This window comes from Numida meleagris, chromosome 4, assembly GCF_002078875.1.
Source record: "Numida meleagris isolate 19003 breed g44 Domestic line chromosome 4, NumMel1.0, whole genome shotgun sequence".
In the NCBI taxonomy this organism is placed as follows: domain Eukaryota; kingdom Metazoa; phylum Chordata; class Aves; order Galliformes; family Numididae; genus Numida; species Numida meleagris.
The window spans coordinates 11848723-11863753 of NC_034412.1; the positions used below are offsets into that span (position 1 = coordinate 11848723).

General features: G+C 38.4%; 1 protein-coding gene across 12 annotated transcripts in view; it reads right to left on the minus strand.

Annotated features, from left to right (window-relative positions):
* SPHKAP (SPHK1 interactor, AKAP domain containing) overlaps positions 3043–15031 on the minus strand; it is a 72037-nt gene continuing 60048 nt past the window's right edge. For 6 of the 12 annotated variants that reach the window (XM_021394746.1, XM_021394742.1, XM_021394741.1 and 3 more), the window contains 4 exons: positions 12156–12335; positions 10643–10729; positions 8322–8643; positions 3043–5250 (listed from right to left, as the gene is read on the minus strand). In XM_021394746.1, the coding sequence (XP_021250421.1) occupies positions 5107–5250; positions 8322–8643; positions 10643–10729; positions 12156–12335 (733 nt within the window). In that variant the 3' untranslated portion in view covers positions 3043–5106. The remainder of the gene's footprint in view (positions 5251–8321; positions 8644–10642; positions 10730–12155; positions 12336–15031) is intronic. The other 6 variants (XM_021394752.1, XM_021394745.1, XM_021394744.1 and 3 more) reach the window with 4 other exon arrangements.

Consider the following 15031-nt stretch of genomic DNA (forward strand, 5'->3'; position numbering starts at 1 on the left):
CTCGTGTTTAAATGGAATGTTTTCTTTGGGCCTGTTTTGTGCCTGTTGCCTTTTCACCCAGTTCCACTGAAAGAGTCTGGCTCCATTGTCTCTGTTAGCTGAGAGAAACTGTGAATGAATGGATCCAGTAGAATGCCCCTGTTTCTTTGTGTCATAGTTTCCATGTAACCTTTTTAATAAACACAAAAAAATACAGCACTAGTGTCATGTCAAGAGTGAAAGGTGTCTTGCTAGGTACCTGCTTTGAATATTTTTCTTAAAATGTTGTATTAAAATATTGAGTTAAAGTGCTAGGTGATTTTTTATTTTTTTCACTTGTAGTAAAACGTCCTGCTTGATATTTCTGGGGAAAAAAACATTAGCAACCATTTGTGAACTGTGTTACTACTAACCACTGCATGCAGGCAGTAGTTAAACTACTGTTCACACCCTTTGCCCACATCTTTCCATTCCTCTTTGCTCATCCTTCATTCTTCCATTCCTACGTGCGGTTAAACATAAGATAGTTTAAGTGGTGACTTCAACTCTGAACCCAGCCAGTGTGAAGAAACACTACCCACCAAAGATTTGGAGCTGAGGATCGTGACATGAGCTGTGAAGTGGATTCTGAACATAAACATTCTTTGGAAGTAGATTTTTGCTTAATCTTCCAGGTTGTGTTTTTTTTTTCTGTTTTCTATTCTATTTTTTCTCTTATAGTATGCAAGATACTCTACTAATCAAACATCTGTAGTAGTGTTTGACTTGTCATATTTTTTATCACATAATTGTGACTGGGTTGAGGTTTTACAGATTAAGCACTGGACTGCAAGGCCACCTGGGCTTTATTTCTCTTTCTCTCTAGACTTGCTGAGTGAATAGGAGTGCTTTTCAGGCTAAGTTAACTGGGTTTCTTGCTCAAATGTGAAATGCTTTCACATCTAGTGTGATTCACAGCACTGCTGAAAAGTGTGCTGACTCATAAAAACTTAAGCAGTACTCTGTAGTACACCATCATGTGAATGCTTTCTGCACCTTGATTGACCCATCAGTAGATTTAATAAATTATAAACATTAGCAGTGCATTCTATAGATTCATCATCCTGAAACCATTCTTTGTCTGTGAAATCAGCTTGATCTGCTTCCCTAATTCTACTTCCATTTCCACAACCAAAATTTCATGTGTGTGTGCTCTAACTCTATTAACTGGTACCTTTTTAATCTTATCAAAACATTTGGCTTCTGCATATGTTGTGCTCTCCAAGCTACCAGTGTGAGCACAGGACCGTTGGGGTGGAGTGAGGTTTTCCTCATTTTCCTGAAATGCAGCAACTTCACCCCCTACGACGTTACTGAACAGCATCACTGCAGGAGACTCCCAAGGTGTGCTGTCGCAGAGGAAATCAGATTTGCTTTATTGTTTCTGTCCTTTCAATCTCTGAATCATTCCAGCATTTACATTGTGAAAATACAAATCTATTTTATCGAGTAGTTTTCCTGGGACAGAACATATATTTTGCACAACAAGGACAAGGATTTCAGTGTAAGCGTCTGCGGTGTAGGGATGCTTGGTGTATGTTTTTTCTATCTCTTCGGATTCAAACTCTTTTCTGAATAAGTGAGGATAATAACAGCCATACCCACTTAGGCTTTAGAAGTGGCATTTTGTGAGAACTTTCTTTTCAGCTCCTCCTGCGAGGTTGCTTGAATTTCCTGGGTGGTTAGTGAAAGAGTATGAAATGTATCCCGCTTGGTTATGTTTTCCAGTTTGCTGCACTTTTCTGTCTGATTTTCAGCTGAAGCTGGGAGGAGGGCACAGTACCCCACAGCCAGACTTGTCTTCACCACAAATGGGATATAATTAGTTTGATAGTCCACCTGTCTAATGTATCTGTCCTGCTAAATGCTTTTCCAAGCTATTTTCCTAGTGATGGCAGTGGCTTCAGAGCAGGTTTGAAAAATTAAAGTGGTGCCATCGTGAGTTTCTTTATACATACTGAAGGCTTAGGAATGACGCTGACTTGAATTATTTAATTGGCTGCTATGTGTGTGCTTTCCTTCTCAGTTGGATTTTTTTCCCCAAACTTATTAAGTAACTTATGCGGGCTCTTGATTTCAATGCTGTGGGGTTTGTTGTTGTTTTGTAACGACATTTTGAAAGTCAGAGTGCAGGATTTATTGTGACATTCCTATGCTCATGTTATGCCGCTCTTTGTGAAACTGGACTAGAAGAGCAGTTAAATCAGCCTCTCCAGAAGAGTGGTCTGCTGAATTTAATGGGATGGATGTCAACAGGTGACAATTTTTATCATAGACCACGATAAAATGATTAATTTACAGAAGACTTTAAGGAAACTTCAGTGTTGTGACAAGATGGAGGAAATTTCAACTTCTAATTATCCCAACACTGAAAGCACCCTACTTTAAACCAAAACCCAAAGTTTTATTTTTTTCAGTAGTTAATTTTTCTGTGCTTGAATTCATGTATTTACAGGCCAAATTCTGCTCCAGTGGGAGCTGGGCTGCAGCTGATGCTGAGGCAAATCCATGGGCAGCCTTGGATGGCCAGTGATCTCCTAAGCATAATAGGGTTTCAGCATTTTCTAATTGTGAACAACTCCTGTTCTGATTTACTCAGCTAAGTTAACTGTTGGTTTCCTTTTCTGTTTAGCGTTAGGAATACCCTTCCAATAGACAGCAGGGGAGTAAACATTTGTGCCAATCAAAAAACAGAAGAAACTCCTTAATGTCTGCTTCCCCCACCTCCCTGCCTACTTTTGCAGGTATTGAAAGCAGGCCAGAGTAAGCACTAATAGGGATTGGGAATGTCAGAGTTACTCGGGTTAATTCTTTGCACTGAATGTGTAATAGTGATAGTAATAATAAATGTTGCCATCACCTGAATGAGCGGTGGAATGTGAGGAAAGCCATAGCTCTGACATGCTTGGTTATGGCCACAGATCAGATCTTTCATTCAGAAGCACTGCTGTGAGGAGCTACAAGGATGACATGCTGATATCATTTAATTGATCAAATAATATTTTTAGAAAGGCGAAGACAACACGTTAGAACATAAATTTATTTCCGAACAAATTGCAACATTAAGAACTACTGTACAGAGAAAACCGCATCACACTTACAAGTCAGTCATGATTTTGTGCTTTGTAGGATAAGTAAACATTTATTCTACCACAGCAAAAATTTATATACTGACAACTAACTGTATTTGGCTTAAAAATAAATACACTTTCCCATTTATTAGCTCAATCAAAGCACCTTACAATGCCCAGTGCTTTTTACTAACTTTCAGCCTTGGGAATGCTGAGCACTCAGTGTTACCACTTGTGTTAGCAGGAGTTGTGGATGTTCAGCAGTTCCTAGGAATGGGCCCAGAGACTGCAGTTAGGCTGAGTGGATGCAACAAACTGACCTTTATCTTGACAGTAAAGAGACCTCCACTGATTTCATATATTGCAGAGATGTAGAATTTCTCATGTTTTTTAATGTTTTGTATTAGGTTTCACTGACAATCTGTATTTCTTAAAAAATGAGTGATGAAATCATGCAAATTTAGCAATGGTTTTAATGATAAAATTGAGAATAATATGGCTCTTTTTCATAAATTACTTAAAACTACTTCAAAATCTTCAAAAATATTTAGTGCAAAAGGATAGTTTTCTTCTTTTCACCCCACCCCCCAAAAATATTATAGAAGCATATACTGTTATATGGAAAATAAAATATCTCTTAAATATTTGATTTGGAAAGGCAGGCAGGCTTTGTATTACACTATTTAAGAAGGGAGAAGCAAAATATAAAGATTTTCAAAGAAACAAATCACAGAAGAGCTTTGATGTGATAAGTTACTTTTACCTTTAAATTCAAAACCAATCTCTTTGGCAGAGTCAGGAGAATATCACTGAGTGCATGATACCTAACATCACCTCAGCAAGAAGATACCATAGTATATCTTATCAAACAGTTACATAAATGTTATCATAATGTGGACTAGCATACGTAGTCCAACACATATTCAAAATGAACAACCATGTGCTGAAATTGTAACAATTTTTTTGACTTCTTGAAAATTACAAAAATTAAGATTTTTATGTCAAGACAACACTCTTTTCAGGCATGTATTTCTTCACCTTATTAACAATTCACTTGATTAAACTTAGTATTTCTTTTCACTATTTTAACCGGCGCTCAGCATGTTACCTAGTGCTTTAAATAGAAACACTTCACATAACACATTCAGTATCATCGCTCCCTCTTACTGGATAGGGACACTGAGGCACAGAGGTGAACTGACTCGCCCGAGGTCACCTGGTGGGGACAGGGCTTTAGAAACCCACTACCCTGACTCGCAGAGCTGTACCTGGGGACATACCAAGCACAGCTGAACTGAGCTGCACTGCCTGCGAGTGTAAAGAAAGGAGGCTTTTTAAGGGTAATAACTGAGAGTCTAGATTTGTGTTTCCTTGAGAAGAAGAAGACAGGAATGGGGACCAGCTATAGGGCTGAAATGATCACGTGGAAAGAAACTGAAATGTGTTTTCAGCAGCTTTTTGTTCTGTTGTCTGACTTCAAAGACCTGATGTGTTCACAAGTTTTTACCTCTCAGAAGCCTATGGAGACTTCTTTTTAAAACGTTTAATTTATCAAAGGGCATGGTTTTCTCTATGCATCCTGGAACACGCTCACATTCTAAAAGTTAAAACTGTACAAACATTAGTATTGTTTTAAAACTGAATATTAGTATACCATCCAGTTTCAGCTGATTGATTTAATCAAATTGATGAAAATGGAACATATTAGAAATTTAATTAAGTTTTACTTAATTCATTAAGTAAATTAAGTCCATTAATTCAGAAGGCTGAAAAATCCATCTTTTTCTAGCATGGTACATCCTATAGCACAATATATCAAGCGTCCCTCAGGATACAAAAGGATAAAATACACCTTGGTTTCAACTCTGCTCAGTGCAGTTGTGGAACAGACGTGTGCCGTTTCTGTAGTTTATATATCTTTGCTCATTTTATTTGGTGATGTTTGGAAATCAGTGTTACACAAACCACTGCTTACTTAAGCTGGATTAAAACAAAGAAGTGGAACAGGAGAATGTTCCTAACCCAATTCAAGGAGCCAATCGAACAGGCTTGGTGTCGTCTCTTTGCCCTCCTCACTGAGCTTGCAGTACTGCACCACAGCATGAAAGATGTCACCCACTTTCCAGGACTTCCGTTGAACTAGTTGCACAACATCTAAAAACTAAATTGAAGGAGAAAACAAACAAAAAAAGCAACAGCAGCACTTAGCATTTGGCTAACATTTTGCTGAGGTGTTAAACAAACACATGCAAACTGCTGTGAGGCGATCCTTTGTAAGAGCACTGCTGTATGGCGGAGTGGATGCACAGTAAGATAAGGGCTCTTTCTAGTTATAGCACACTGAGAACTTCATTTCTGAAATTCCACAGCTCCCCAGAGACTGATCAGATTTCATGGTGTTCTCTCAATTAGCTCTCCTCAATTATTTCCTATTTTTTTTTGCAATTAAATAGAGAACAGTGAAAGTAAGCTTGCTAAGGAATCACAAGTTTCCTTGTTATCGATATATCACTGTCAAAATGAAATTGTGACTATCCATTTTATAGAGAAAAAAAATCCTTCATTACATTAGTTATATTTTGAGTTATATTTAAGTTTCTGCATTTTCACCTATCCATCCCACAGTATTTTAGATATTCACACACTACTGGTGAGAGGGATTTCTGGGTAAGCTTCTGTCACATGAAATCTTTTGTTGTGGTTGTGGCTGAATCACCATAAGGATATGCATTTGCATTTAGTTGCTTTTTTTTCTTTGCCTCTAAAGCAAGATAAATATGTATTCTTAAGCAGCTGTAAAGAATTCTGAATTTTGTCCACTTTGTACTTAATAAGGGGCTTTACATCTGGTCTGATTTTTCTTCCAGCATATAAATGAAAATCAAAGCTTTTCATTTCCTTGAATTTCACAATCAATATCTAATTGGCTCACTACTTCTACATTTAAGCTACTCAAGAAAATATTGTGTCTCCAGTTAGTGTAGCTGTTTGCTATTTACATATCGAAGCCTAAACTTTTAATATGTATTTTAACAATATTTAATAGGCACGGTTATTTCCAAGAGCACTGTTGTAGGCAGAATGTGCTTCATTATTCTCTAGTGTATTTCTGCAATTGAATTAACTGTTTGCCAAAGCACATGGGTAAAGCTGACAGCTGTTTCTTTAATTAGATGCAATTTGGATGGTTGCTGCTGAATGCATTTTAAATTATGTTTACGATTGCCAAATGCAAGTACTCAAGAAAATCAAACAATATCTTTGCTATTCAAAGTGATCTTCTCATAGACATTATTTTAAAAGATGAAAATACTGATTTATTATACCCTTTTCATTAATTGTTTTGTATACTGTGACACTTTTTGTAAGTCTTACAGCTTGAGCTATCTTGCTGAACTTCGAAATTTGGTCATTCCTGAATTGTTGAAGGTGGCATTTCATGGTGTCTCCAGTGAGTATTAATTATTCAGGAATAGAAATAATCCATACTTTTTGTGGCCATTTTGGTCTTTAGTATTGCCCTCTGCATCCTGGCTTGGACTAATAACTCAGTGTTTCTCAGTTCTGGTCATCTGTCTGTCTCTGCTTGAAAACAGACTTTTGCATTCAAAATGAAGATTAGTGGAGATTAAGCTACACCTGTACAGGTGCTAATGCGTACTGATATACGTTACTTATTTTGTTGTAGCTGAGCCACGGAAGGTGCTTCACAATTTTTATAGAATGATCCAAAATAGTCTCATTTTCCAAGAAATAGATGTCTGATCGCAAATATGCCTCTGTTGAAAATGCTAGTTGGCCACCACCCCTGCTAAGCTCTCTCTCTGGCTAGGGATAATATGATGATATACCTACATTGATTGTCCATCCTTCCTGTCCTCTTCAACTAGCTCTGATGCAGAAGCCTTGAGGTCTTGTTATGTGAGATACTGAGCCTGAGTTAGTATAGGTTATCTTTGTTTTGCACTTAGTCTCTTCTGAACATTTGAGCAGTACACCCTTTTCTCATTGAACTGCAATCCCTTTCTACCAGCAAAAAGCGACGGTAAAAGGCAGTACATTTGGCCATGGTAGTTCTCACCCAACTGCAGGAGGAAGTGCCAGGCCCTAAACATAGACCCGTCAGATGGCCAGCCACAAATTCCTACCTGCCTGAGGCTGCCCTCATCAATGTAGTAGGTGAGGCAGAACCCATAGAAGGACTAGGGAATTTCAAAGCTTTAAATCTTAAGTACAACTCATGTATTAAGTCATAGTTGTCTCTTATTGTTGCTGGTAGGCTCTGAATAGCAGAACTTTGTATGTGAGATGTCTGCAATCAAGTGGTTGTGGTTTTTTTGTTACAGATGCATGTTTAAACTCCATATAAACTGTCTGGAATCCTTCAGATGGAACCATGAAAAGATGTGGAGGAATGAGAGAGATGGGAAGGGACTCTATCAGGGAGAATGGACAAGGATGGTTTTAAACTAAAAGAAGGCAGGTATTGATTAGATATGAGGAAGAATTATTTTACTCACAGTGTGCTGAGTCCTGGCATAGGCTACCCAGAGAAGCTGTGTGTGCCCCATCCTTGAAGGTGCTCAAGGCCAGGTTGGATGGGCTCCTGGGCAGCATGAGCTGGTGGGTGGCTGCCAGCCCATGGCAGGGGGGTTGAAACTGGATGCACTATAATGTCCCTTCCAACTCAAGCCATTCTATGATTCTATAATTCTATGACCCTTATATCCTGATGTATTTAATCCTCTCCTCTTTCTATAACAAGCAGTAGTATTGCCATTTTGCTGTAATGAAGACATCGTATCTGCTTCTAAGCTCAGTAACTTCAGCTAATCATAACTGCTTGCAGGAGAAGTGTTAGGTCACAGCTTGAACTGATGATTGAGCACCTGGTGAAGGGGTTTGGCTGGCCCAGGGAGCACAGGCAAGTTGTTTGCACCTGTGCTTCCTACATGACCAGAAGGGGTAGGCCCAGGGTGGAGCTATTCTCGGCTTGTGTAAGGGCTAGCCACTGAAGGGAGAGCATCTCTTGGATCCAGGATGTTTCCTGAGGAGTGCTAGAGATCCCTTTGCCAGTTGGGTGAGTTTGACTTTTCTTTCTATATGTGATTGTTGGCATACCCATGAATACTTCACCTGCTATCACCAAGAACCTGTCTGCTTGTTTGTGAGCAGAACACTGCTACTGTGATTAAAATAAAATAGCAATATGTCCAGTTCTGTAAAAACTACCTTTTCAATTCTGTTTTCCTGAGATTTTTTAAAATAGATGGTTGGGATTCCAAGTTCAGAAGCAGCTATCCACTGTAGGGTGGCTCGCAGCTCTGCGTTGGGGCATTCTGGTTCCAGATCAAAATTAATCACCAGGAGTTCTTTCTGACAATTGGCTGTTCCCACTGAGAGCCCAGAAGTACTTTCTGGAAAAATAATCTCAAAAGTTATTGTGCAATTATTTGTTTTAACTTCAAATTTTATGTTGTAATTGAAGTGGTTCAACTTACCCTCTGTATTATCTGTCTGTTCTTTAAGGAAAACCTTTTCTTCTACTAAGTCACTTAGAAACAAACAACAACAAAACTTGTTAGTGATAGTTAGGAACAGTCTATAACACTGCTTCACAGTGGTTAAAGTTCTCCCCCAGGGCCTAGAAAACTGCAGGCAAGAAGTTACACAGGATGATATGTATTACGTGATGTAATAAAATGCTTTATGTTACAATAACTTGATCTGTAAGTCAAGGAAAGCCGAGGGACTTGCAGTGTTTTTCCTGTAATGTTGTGAAGTACTTGTACTGGTTGCAAGATCTATTACGTTTCATCAGAATCTGTGTATTTTCTTTGGCACTATTTGAAGATGATATCATGGTAAGACACAGCAGGTCTCATAACCTGTGGGAAAATACTGAATTTGCCATGTCTGTTTTTCAGTGCTATACTCCTTGGGTAAATCTCTTTTAGTTTTGCTTTCTAGTTGTATTTTTCATGGTTAAGCACAAACTATCGATGACTTCAGCTATTGCTGTTCTAAAATATATTAGCTGTTTGGATAATCAAATTCTGTTTTATGTTGCGAAAAACTCAAAAGACTACTACTTCTCATGTTCCATTGTTCTTGTTAAACTAAAGGAAAAAAACCTCCAGGTCTATTTTCACTGCTTTAGCTTTCATTTCTGAATATAATGCCCATGCCCATATACACGTGGCAGGAACCCGTAAGTTCAGGTTTGAAGCCATAGTTATGGCAGTTGTGCCCTTGCTACTGGAGGGAAAGCACTTACACGTTTCTAGACTGTCCCATCCTGTCCTCAACCAAGGAGAACAACACAAGTGTAAGGCTTTGTCTTCCACATGGGAGGACAATACCCTTACCACCCTCTTCCACGGGCTGTCAGAATCTTCCCCAAGGCTTCAGAGGATCAAGATTATATATATTGGTTACTTAAAGGTGTGAAAGAATAAAATGGCAGCATGCAATGTATGTTTTGTCATGACACAGAATCACAGCTACCTAATAGCATCTTTCCCATCAGGCTTCTATTTCAGCTTTCTGTTTGAATAGCTGTTTTATTCTGTACCATGACTTTGATTTGGGTAAGGACAAAGTGCCCCAAGCAGTGGTGCTGTGTTCTACAACCTCTGTTCTGCCAGGATCTCAAGCCTGTTGGCTAATACCTGTAAATAGCCACTGAAAGCTAATGAGGAATGAGAAATTTATCCCTTTAGTCTTTAGAAAGGAGTCCAAGGGTGAGGGGTCACCATCAGGAATGTGTGTAGGAAGTGCCACTGTCTACTGTTAAGATGGGAAAGTTTTGACAAGGTTAGTGTCCTGATCAGCAGCTCAGAGAGAATGCATGTAATGGAAATACAAACATCCAGATTTCTTGCAGAAAAGAGCCTCTCAAAACTGAGACAGTTTGTTGTAGGAAATTCTGGTAACTAACTGTGAAGAAGTGATGTCCAAGTTCCCATGTTCAAGGTGTGATGTACAGTCCAAATGCTTCTACGGTGGCTGTACCCTGTCTACATCATGATATTACCAGCTGGCTGTTCATACCATGTTTCAGGGTAACAGATTCTTTAGGCAGACATTTGCACATCTCTTGACGATTTCATTGCATGCTCAGTATAAATATGTCCAGAAAAAATTACTTAAGACGTAAATATTAGGATTTTTCCAAGGATATCTTTTTCTTTGAGTTTAATTGATCCTTATTTGGTTTATCTTAATTGCTGCTATATTAAAGCTTTGGCAATACTTTAAGTTACTCAGAGAAGAAAGTTCACACAATGGAAAATAGATACTCAGAAGACAGAAAGGTAGAACAGTTGGTGGATCCATATTCTCTTGAGAGATCCACCTGGGTGAGCTTTCCTGTAATCTTTCACTGTCTAATGATGTCATACTCAACAGACACCTGCACCTGTACTTTTCTGAAACTAATGGTAGGCTAAGCAGCAGGTGAAAAGCAGGGCTTGGCACATCTTAGATGGTGTAAATGACTTGCAATTAAAATTAGACTAAACATCTCAAATCTCACTTTAGTTACTACTTACTTAATCAGAGGAGAAGGTGGCACGTTCTCCTGATAAATTTCCAGGTCCATAATGCCAAGACTGCTAGTTGTACTGCTGTTGCCATTGCTGACAAAGCAAAAGTTTAAACATTAGTGCCAAGCTTCACTGAATGTGTCTCCATATATTAATTTTCTGTACAAAGTGAGGAGGCTGTCCCATGTTCCACAAACAAAACTGTGCTCATCAGGTGGTTCTCAGAATGAAGCACAGGTACAGTGACAGTCCCTTAGGATTCTGGCTACTCTGAAAGACTGAGATTTTAATTAAAGCCAGTGCTACTTGGTACCATTAATACCTTGAAGTATTCTTTAACTGCTTCACAAAGTTGAGGTATAACAACTGAGAATATTTGGGAAAAACAGTATCTGTTTGCTTTATAACATTGCTATAAATTTGACAGTGAATGTTTATGCAGTTGTAACAGTCTGATAAACAGGCTGTGAATTTGCTGTCAAATAGTACCGTGTTCTATGTGTTATATAAGCCCGAGCCACTTAATTTACACTAGAAAAGCAACTGTTTCTCCCTACATCTGAGGGATTGACCAGAAAGTTCCTTTCTCTGTCAGGTTTTTGAGTCAATGTCAGTACGCCATGCATTCAGAGTTGCCGTAACAGTTTCAATGCAGAGCCAAGAGGCACAATGCATTACCTCCCTCAAATCTGACCTTGTTAAAGGGTTGATAGTACAATAATGAGACAAATGTTCACCCACACTGACAGACACGCTTTGTTCAGTGTTTTTCCAGCCAGCCAACAATGCTCACTAACAGACTTTCCTTTTCCTGCTTCATTACTGTACTGTCTCTTCTTCTTGTCGTCTTAATACCCACGGGAAAGATGTAATTACTTGACAGTATTTAAAAATCTAGTTTAAGGTCATGTGAAGAAAAGACCTTGCTCAATTCGAAGTTGTGAAAGTGTTGAAGTTAAAGTAACATCACTTTATCTAGTCCTTGGAGTACATATAACATCTTTAAACACATCCTGACTTAAGCAGGAACACAGAGCAGCACGGTACAACAAGGGCACTGGAATTCATGCCAATTCAGGGCTGACTCAGTCCTCCTCTTTCAACGTTTCCCTAAGCAGATCAGGGTGCTATCAGTTCTCTAACTGGACAAATATCTGCTGGGAACAGCCGTCTCAGCTAAGCAGATGCCATGATAAGCATTGTGGAAATAGTAGCAAATAAAGCAAAGGAAAGGCCATAACAATTAGTTTATTTGGTGGCCCTTCACTGTAGGACTGAGGTGCTTGCATAGGGTTGAGCAAGGATGTGCTTTCATTGTCTGAATCTAGTTGCTCATCAATACAAAGACCTGGTTAAAAATCAGGAGATGGCTTTTTCTCCTTTTTCATCATCTGATCTTCCTTTACAGTATCCTCAGTAAATCTTCAGCTATTACCCCTCATTCCTGACACATACTAATCAAGTCATAGGCTTGGTTGATTAAAGCATAATGCATACTAAGAACAGACAATATTAGTACCTCAGGGACCGTTCGCTGAGTTGTAAGTAGCTACTTGTGTCATCAGGATTGTCTTCATCATTGGCGAGCTGGGACCAGCTGCCAGTGCTTTCTTCACTACTGCTGAGGTGGGTTGGAAATTCTTCAGCTGCTTTTGTCTCTCCCGTGATGTCAGCATCTGGTTTGCTCTGAGTGCTCTTGCTGGTAGGGTGGCAAGGAATAATGGTAATACAGGCAAACAAACTGGTATTGCCAATCTTCAAGTAATGCTCCTTGTTAAAGTCAACCAAGGTGCACAAATTGTACAGATGCAAGAGACTGGACAGACTTACAATTCATACATGAACTCTAGTTGAACACATGGCCTGGAATGCTCTTTAAAAACAGTCTTCCTATGAGCGCTATAAACTAACACAAAATTAAGTTGTACTGAAATATGCATAGAAAAGGTTTAACTTGTACAAAAAGAACTGCTTACAGCTTAGGTCTTAATGCACTTCAGCTAATCAGTGTTTGAAATACAGGGGATAAGCACTAGAGCATAATGACAGTGTATGCTGGAAATATATATATATATTTATATATATATTTATATATATATAAAACTGCACTACATTCCAGTTCTACTAGTGGATAAATGTTTCTTGCCAAGGTTTTCTGCTTGTTTAATGGGATCTTCTATTTCTATTGGACCTCTAATTATAATTAGGTATGTCATGTGTACGCTTAGATAAAAATTTTTGAGGTAGGGGAGGAAATTGAGGATAAAATCGGAAACGTGATATCCTTGCATGCTCTTCTAATGCCAGCTTCAGTTCTTAGCACTTGAGGCTGTGCACTGAGTTCTGTATAAACAGGTTTTTATCAGTACCCTCAGATTTTTTTCTTCAATTACTGGTGTATGACAAAAGTAGAAATGCACAATAAATATGCATAAGAAATTCAAAATTGTTATAATAGACTATTAAAGTACAGAATATAATAGAACAGAAGACAATATTATCCAGTTTAGAAGTAAAATAATAGCAACTAGATGGATTCGATTTCATCTTATCTGAGCTCTGCAGTTCTCTGATTGGATCATTCTACTGTGCTACTTTTGTTTTAACCCTTGATCAAGCTTATATAAAAATACCAATGTCTTATGCAGCAGCTTCACTGATAATGCTACTTTCTAAAAGTCTCTCATTTCTCTTTTGTGTATGTTTTTCCGAATTGCTTGAAATGCGTTTTGATTTATTTAAATACAGCAGAGACTTTCAGAATTTTTACTCAATGCATTTCGAAGTCAGCTATTTTAAAGCAATACAGAAAAGACCTACAATATTCAGATCATTTATAGGAAGGTAAAAAGTAAAACAAAGTGAAGAATAGTATTTTCCAGTACTGAATTTGGAGAACATAGGAAAAAATACCTTCTAATTCTACACACTTGATGCACTTGTCGCACACACGCACATATTTATGTGACACAGATATAAAATTATATATATGCATAAGTGAAAAATAAAAACTATAGCTAAGGTAACTTTTCAGAGGCAAACTAGATATTGTGAGATTTACCAAGGGACTTTTGTTACTCAGGCAGAAAAACATTTAATTAAAAGAAGCACTCCTTTTTTGGAATATCAAACATGAATCAATTACTGCTGCAACAGAGTAATAGCTAAAGCAAAACTGTAGTTTTGTTATATTTATGGGTTTGCATTTGCAATTCTATAATTAAAAGAAAATGTTATGTACTGGCAGCTCTGGAGTACCCCTCTTAGAGTGACAATTTCTCCAGGCTTTTATCTGTAGATGTGGACAGGCATCCTGACTTCTGTAAGAAGAAGAGATCAACCCAAACACTGTATTGCAAGTAATTAACTTGACTAAGAATATCGTGAGATAGAATCATTGTGAATATCTGCTTTTGCTGTGCTCTCTCTCTGGGGACAGCTAAGAAGTTTCTGCGCTAATGCTGGATGTTAGTGAGAAAGAAGCTGCCTCCTGGACAGAGAGAAAGGGGATGTATTTGCCTGATTTGTCTATGATCTAACAAGCTGTCATCATCTGTTGGATAACCCAACCTGTCATCCCTGGCCTCTTGGACACAAGACTCATTATCACGAGCAGCAAAGCAGCAAGGTGATATATAGTGTTACCTAGAGGCCATTTAACACAGGGCAGGTAGCATGCAATACTTGGTCCAAAACATGAGATTTTTGTGGGAGTAACAACCTTGTTGGGGGCATGTTAGTAAATGGCTCCTAAACTGTGCAGGAAATAACTCCATTTTCAAATAGATTCAAATACATAGATTTCTAAATGTATCTAAAAAGCAGGTTGCACTTGAAGGAAGAGGAAGATTAGTGGGCTAGAATCAGTATAAAAGAATTTAGACTATTGTAATTATCCACCTAATTGCTACCACAGGCAAGGAAGTATGTGATTTCTCACTTCAAGCAGAGCTTTGTCAAAGTGATTTTGAACACTAGCATCTTTCTAGCACTCTGAGATAATGGGGTGCTGCAAAGCTCCAAGTGATTGGCAGCTTAGATACCATTCAAGTAACAAATATGATTAAGAGGTATAGTTAAAAATAGGCAATGCCTTGAGAGACTGCCTTGCTCTTAACCTCACAACATCCACAGCAATCCTCTGCACTTGCACTGTGCTCTCACTGCTTTAACCAAAGATGCAAATTCTTCAACACAAGGAGTCCAGCTGTAATGAGAGGGTGGTAGGCTGTGGTATAAACTCCCTGAAATTAAATTTTATTCCGTCTCTATTTGAATCCTACCCAGGGATGTCTTGAACCAAAGTAGTTGAAGGGTGCTTTTAAATTTTTTTCTCCCTCTGCTAAAGAATTGTTATTGTTCTTCCAGATTGAGCATAAAGCTGAACTTCAAGCT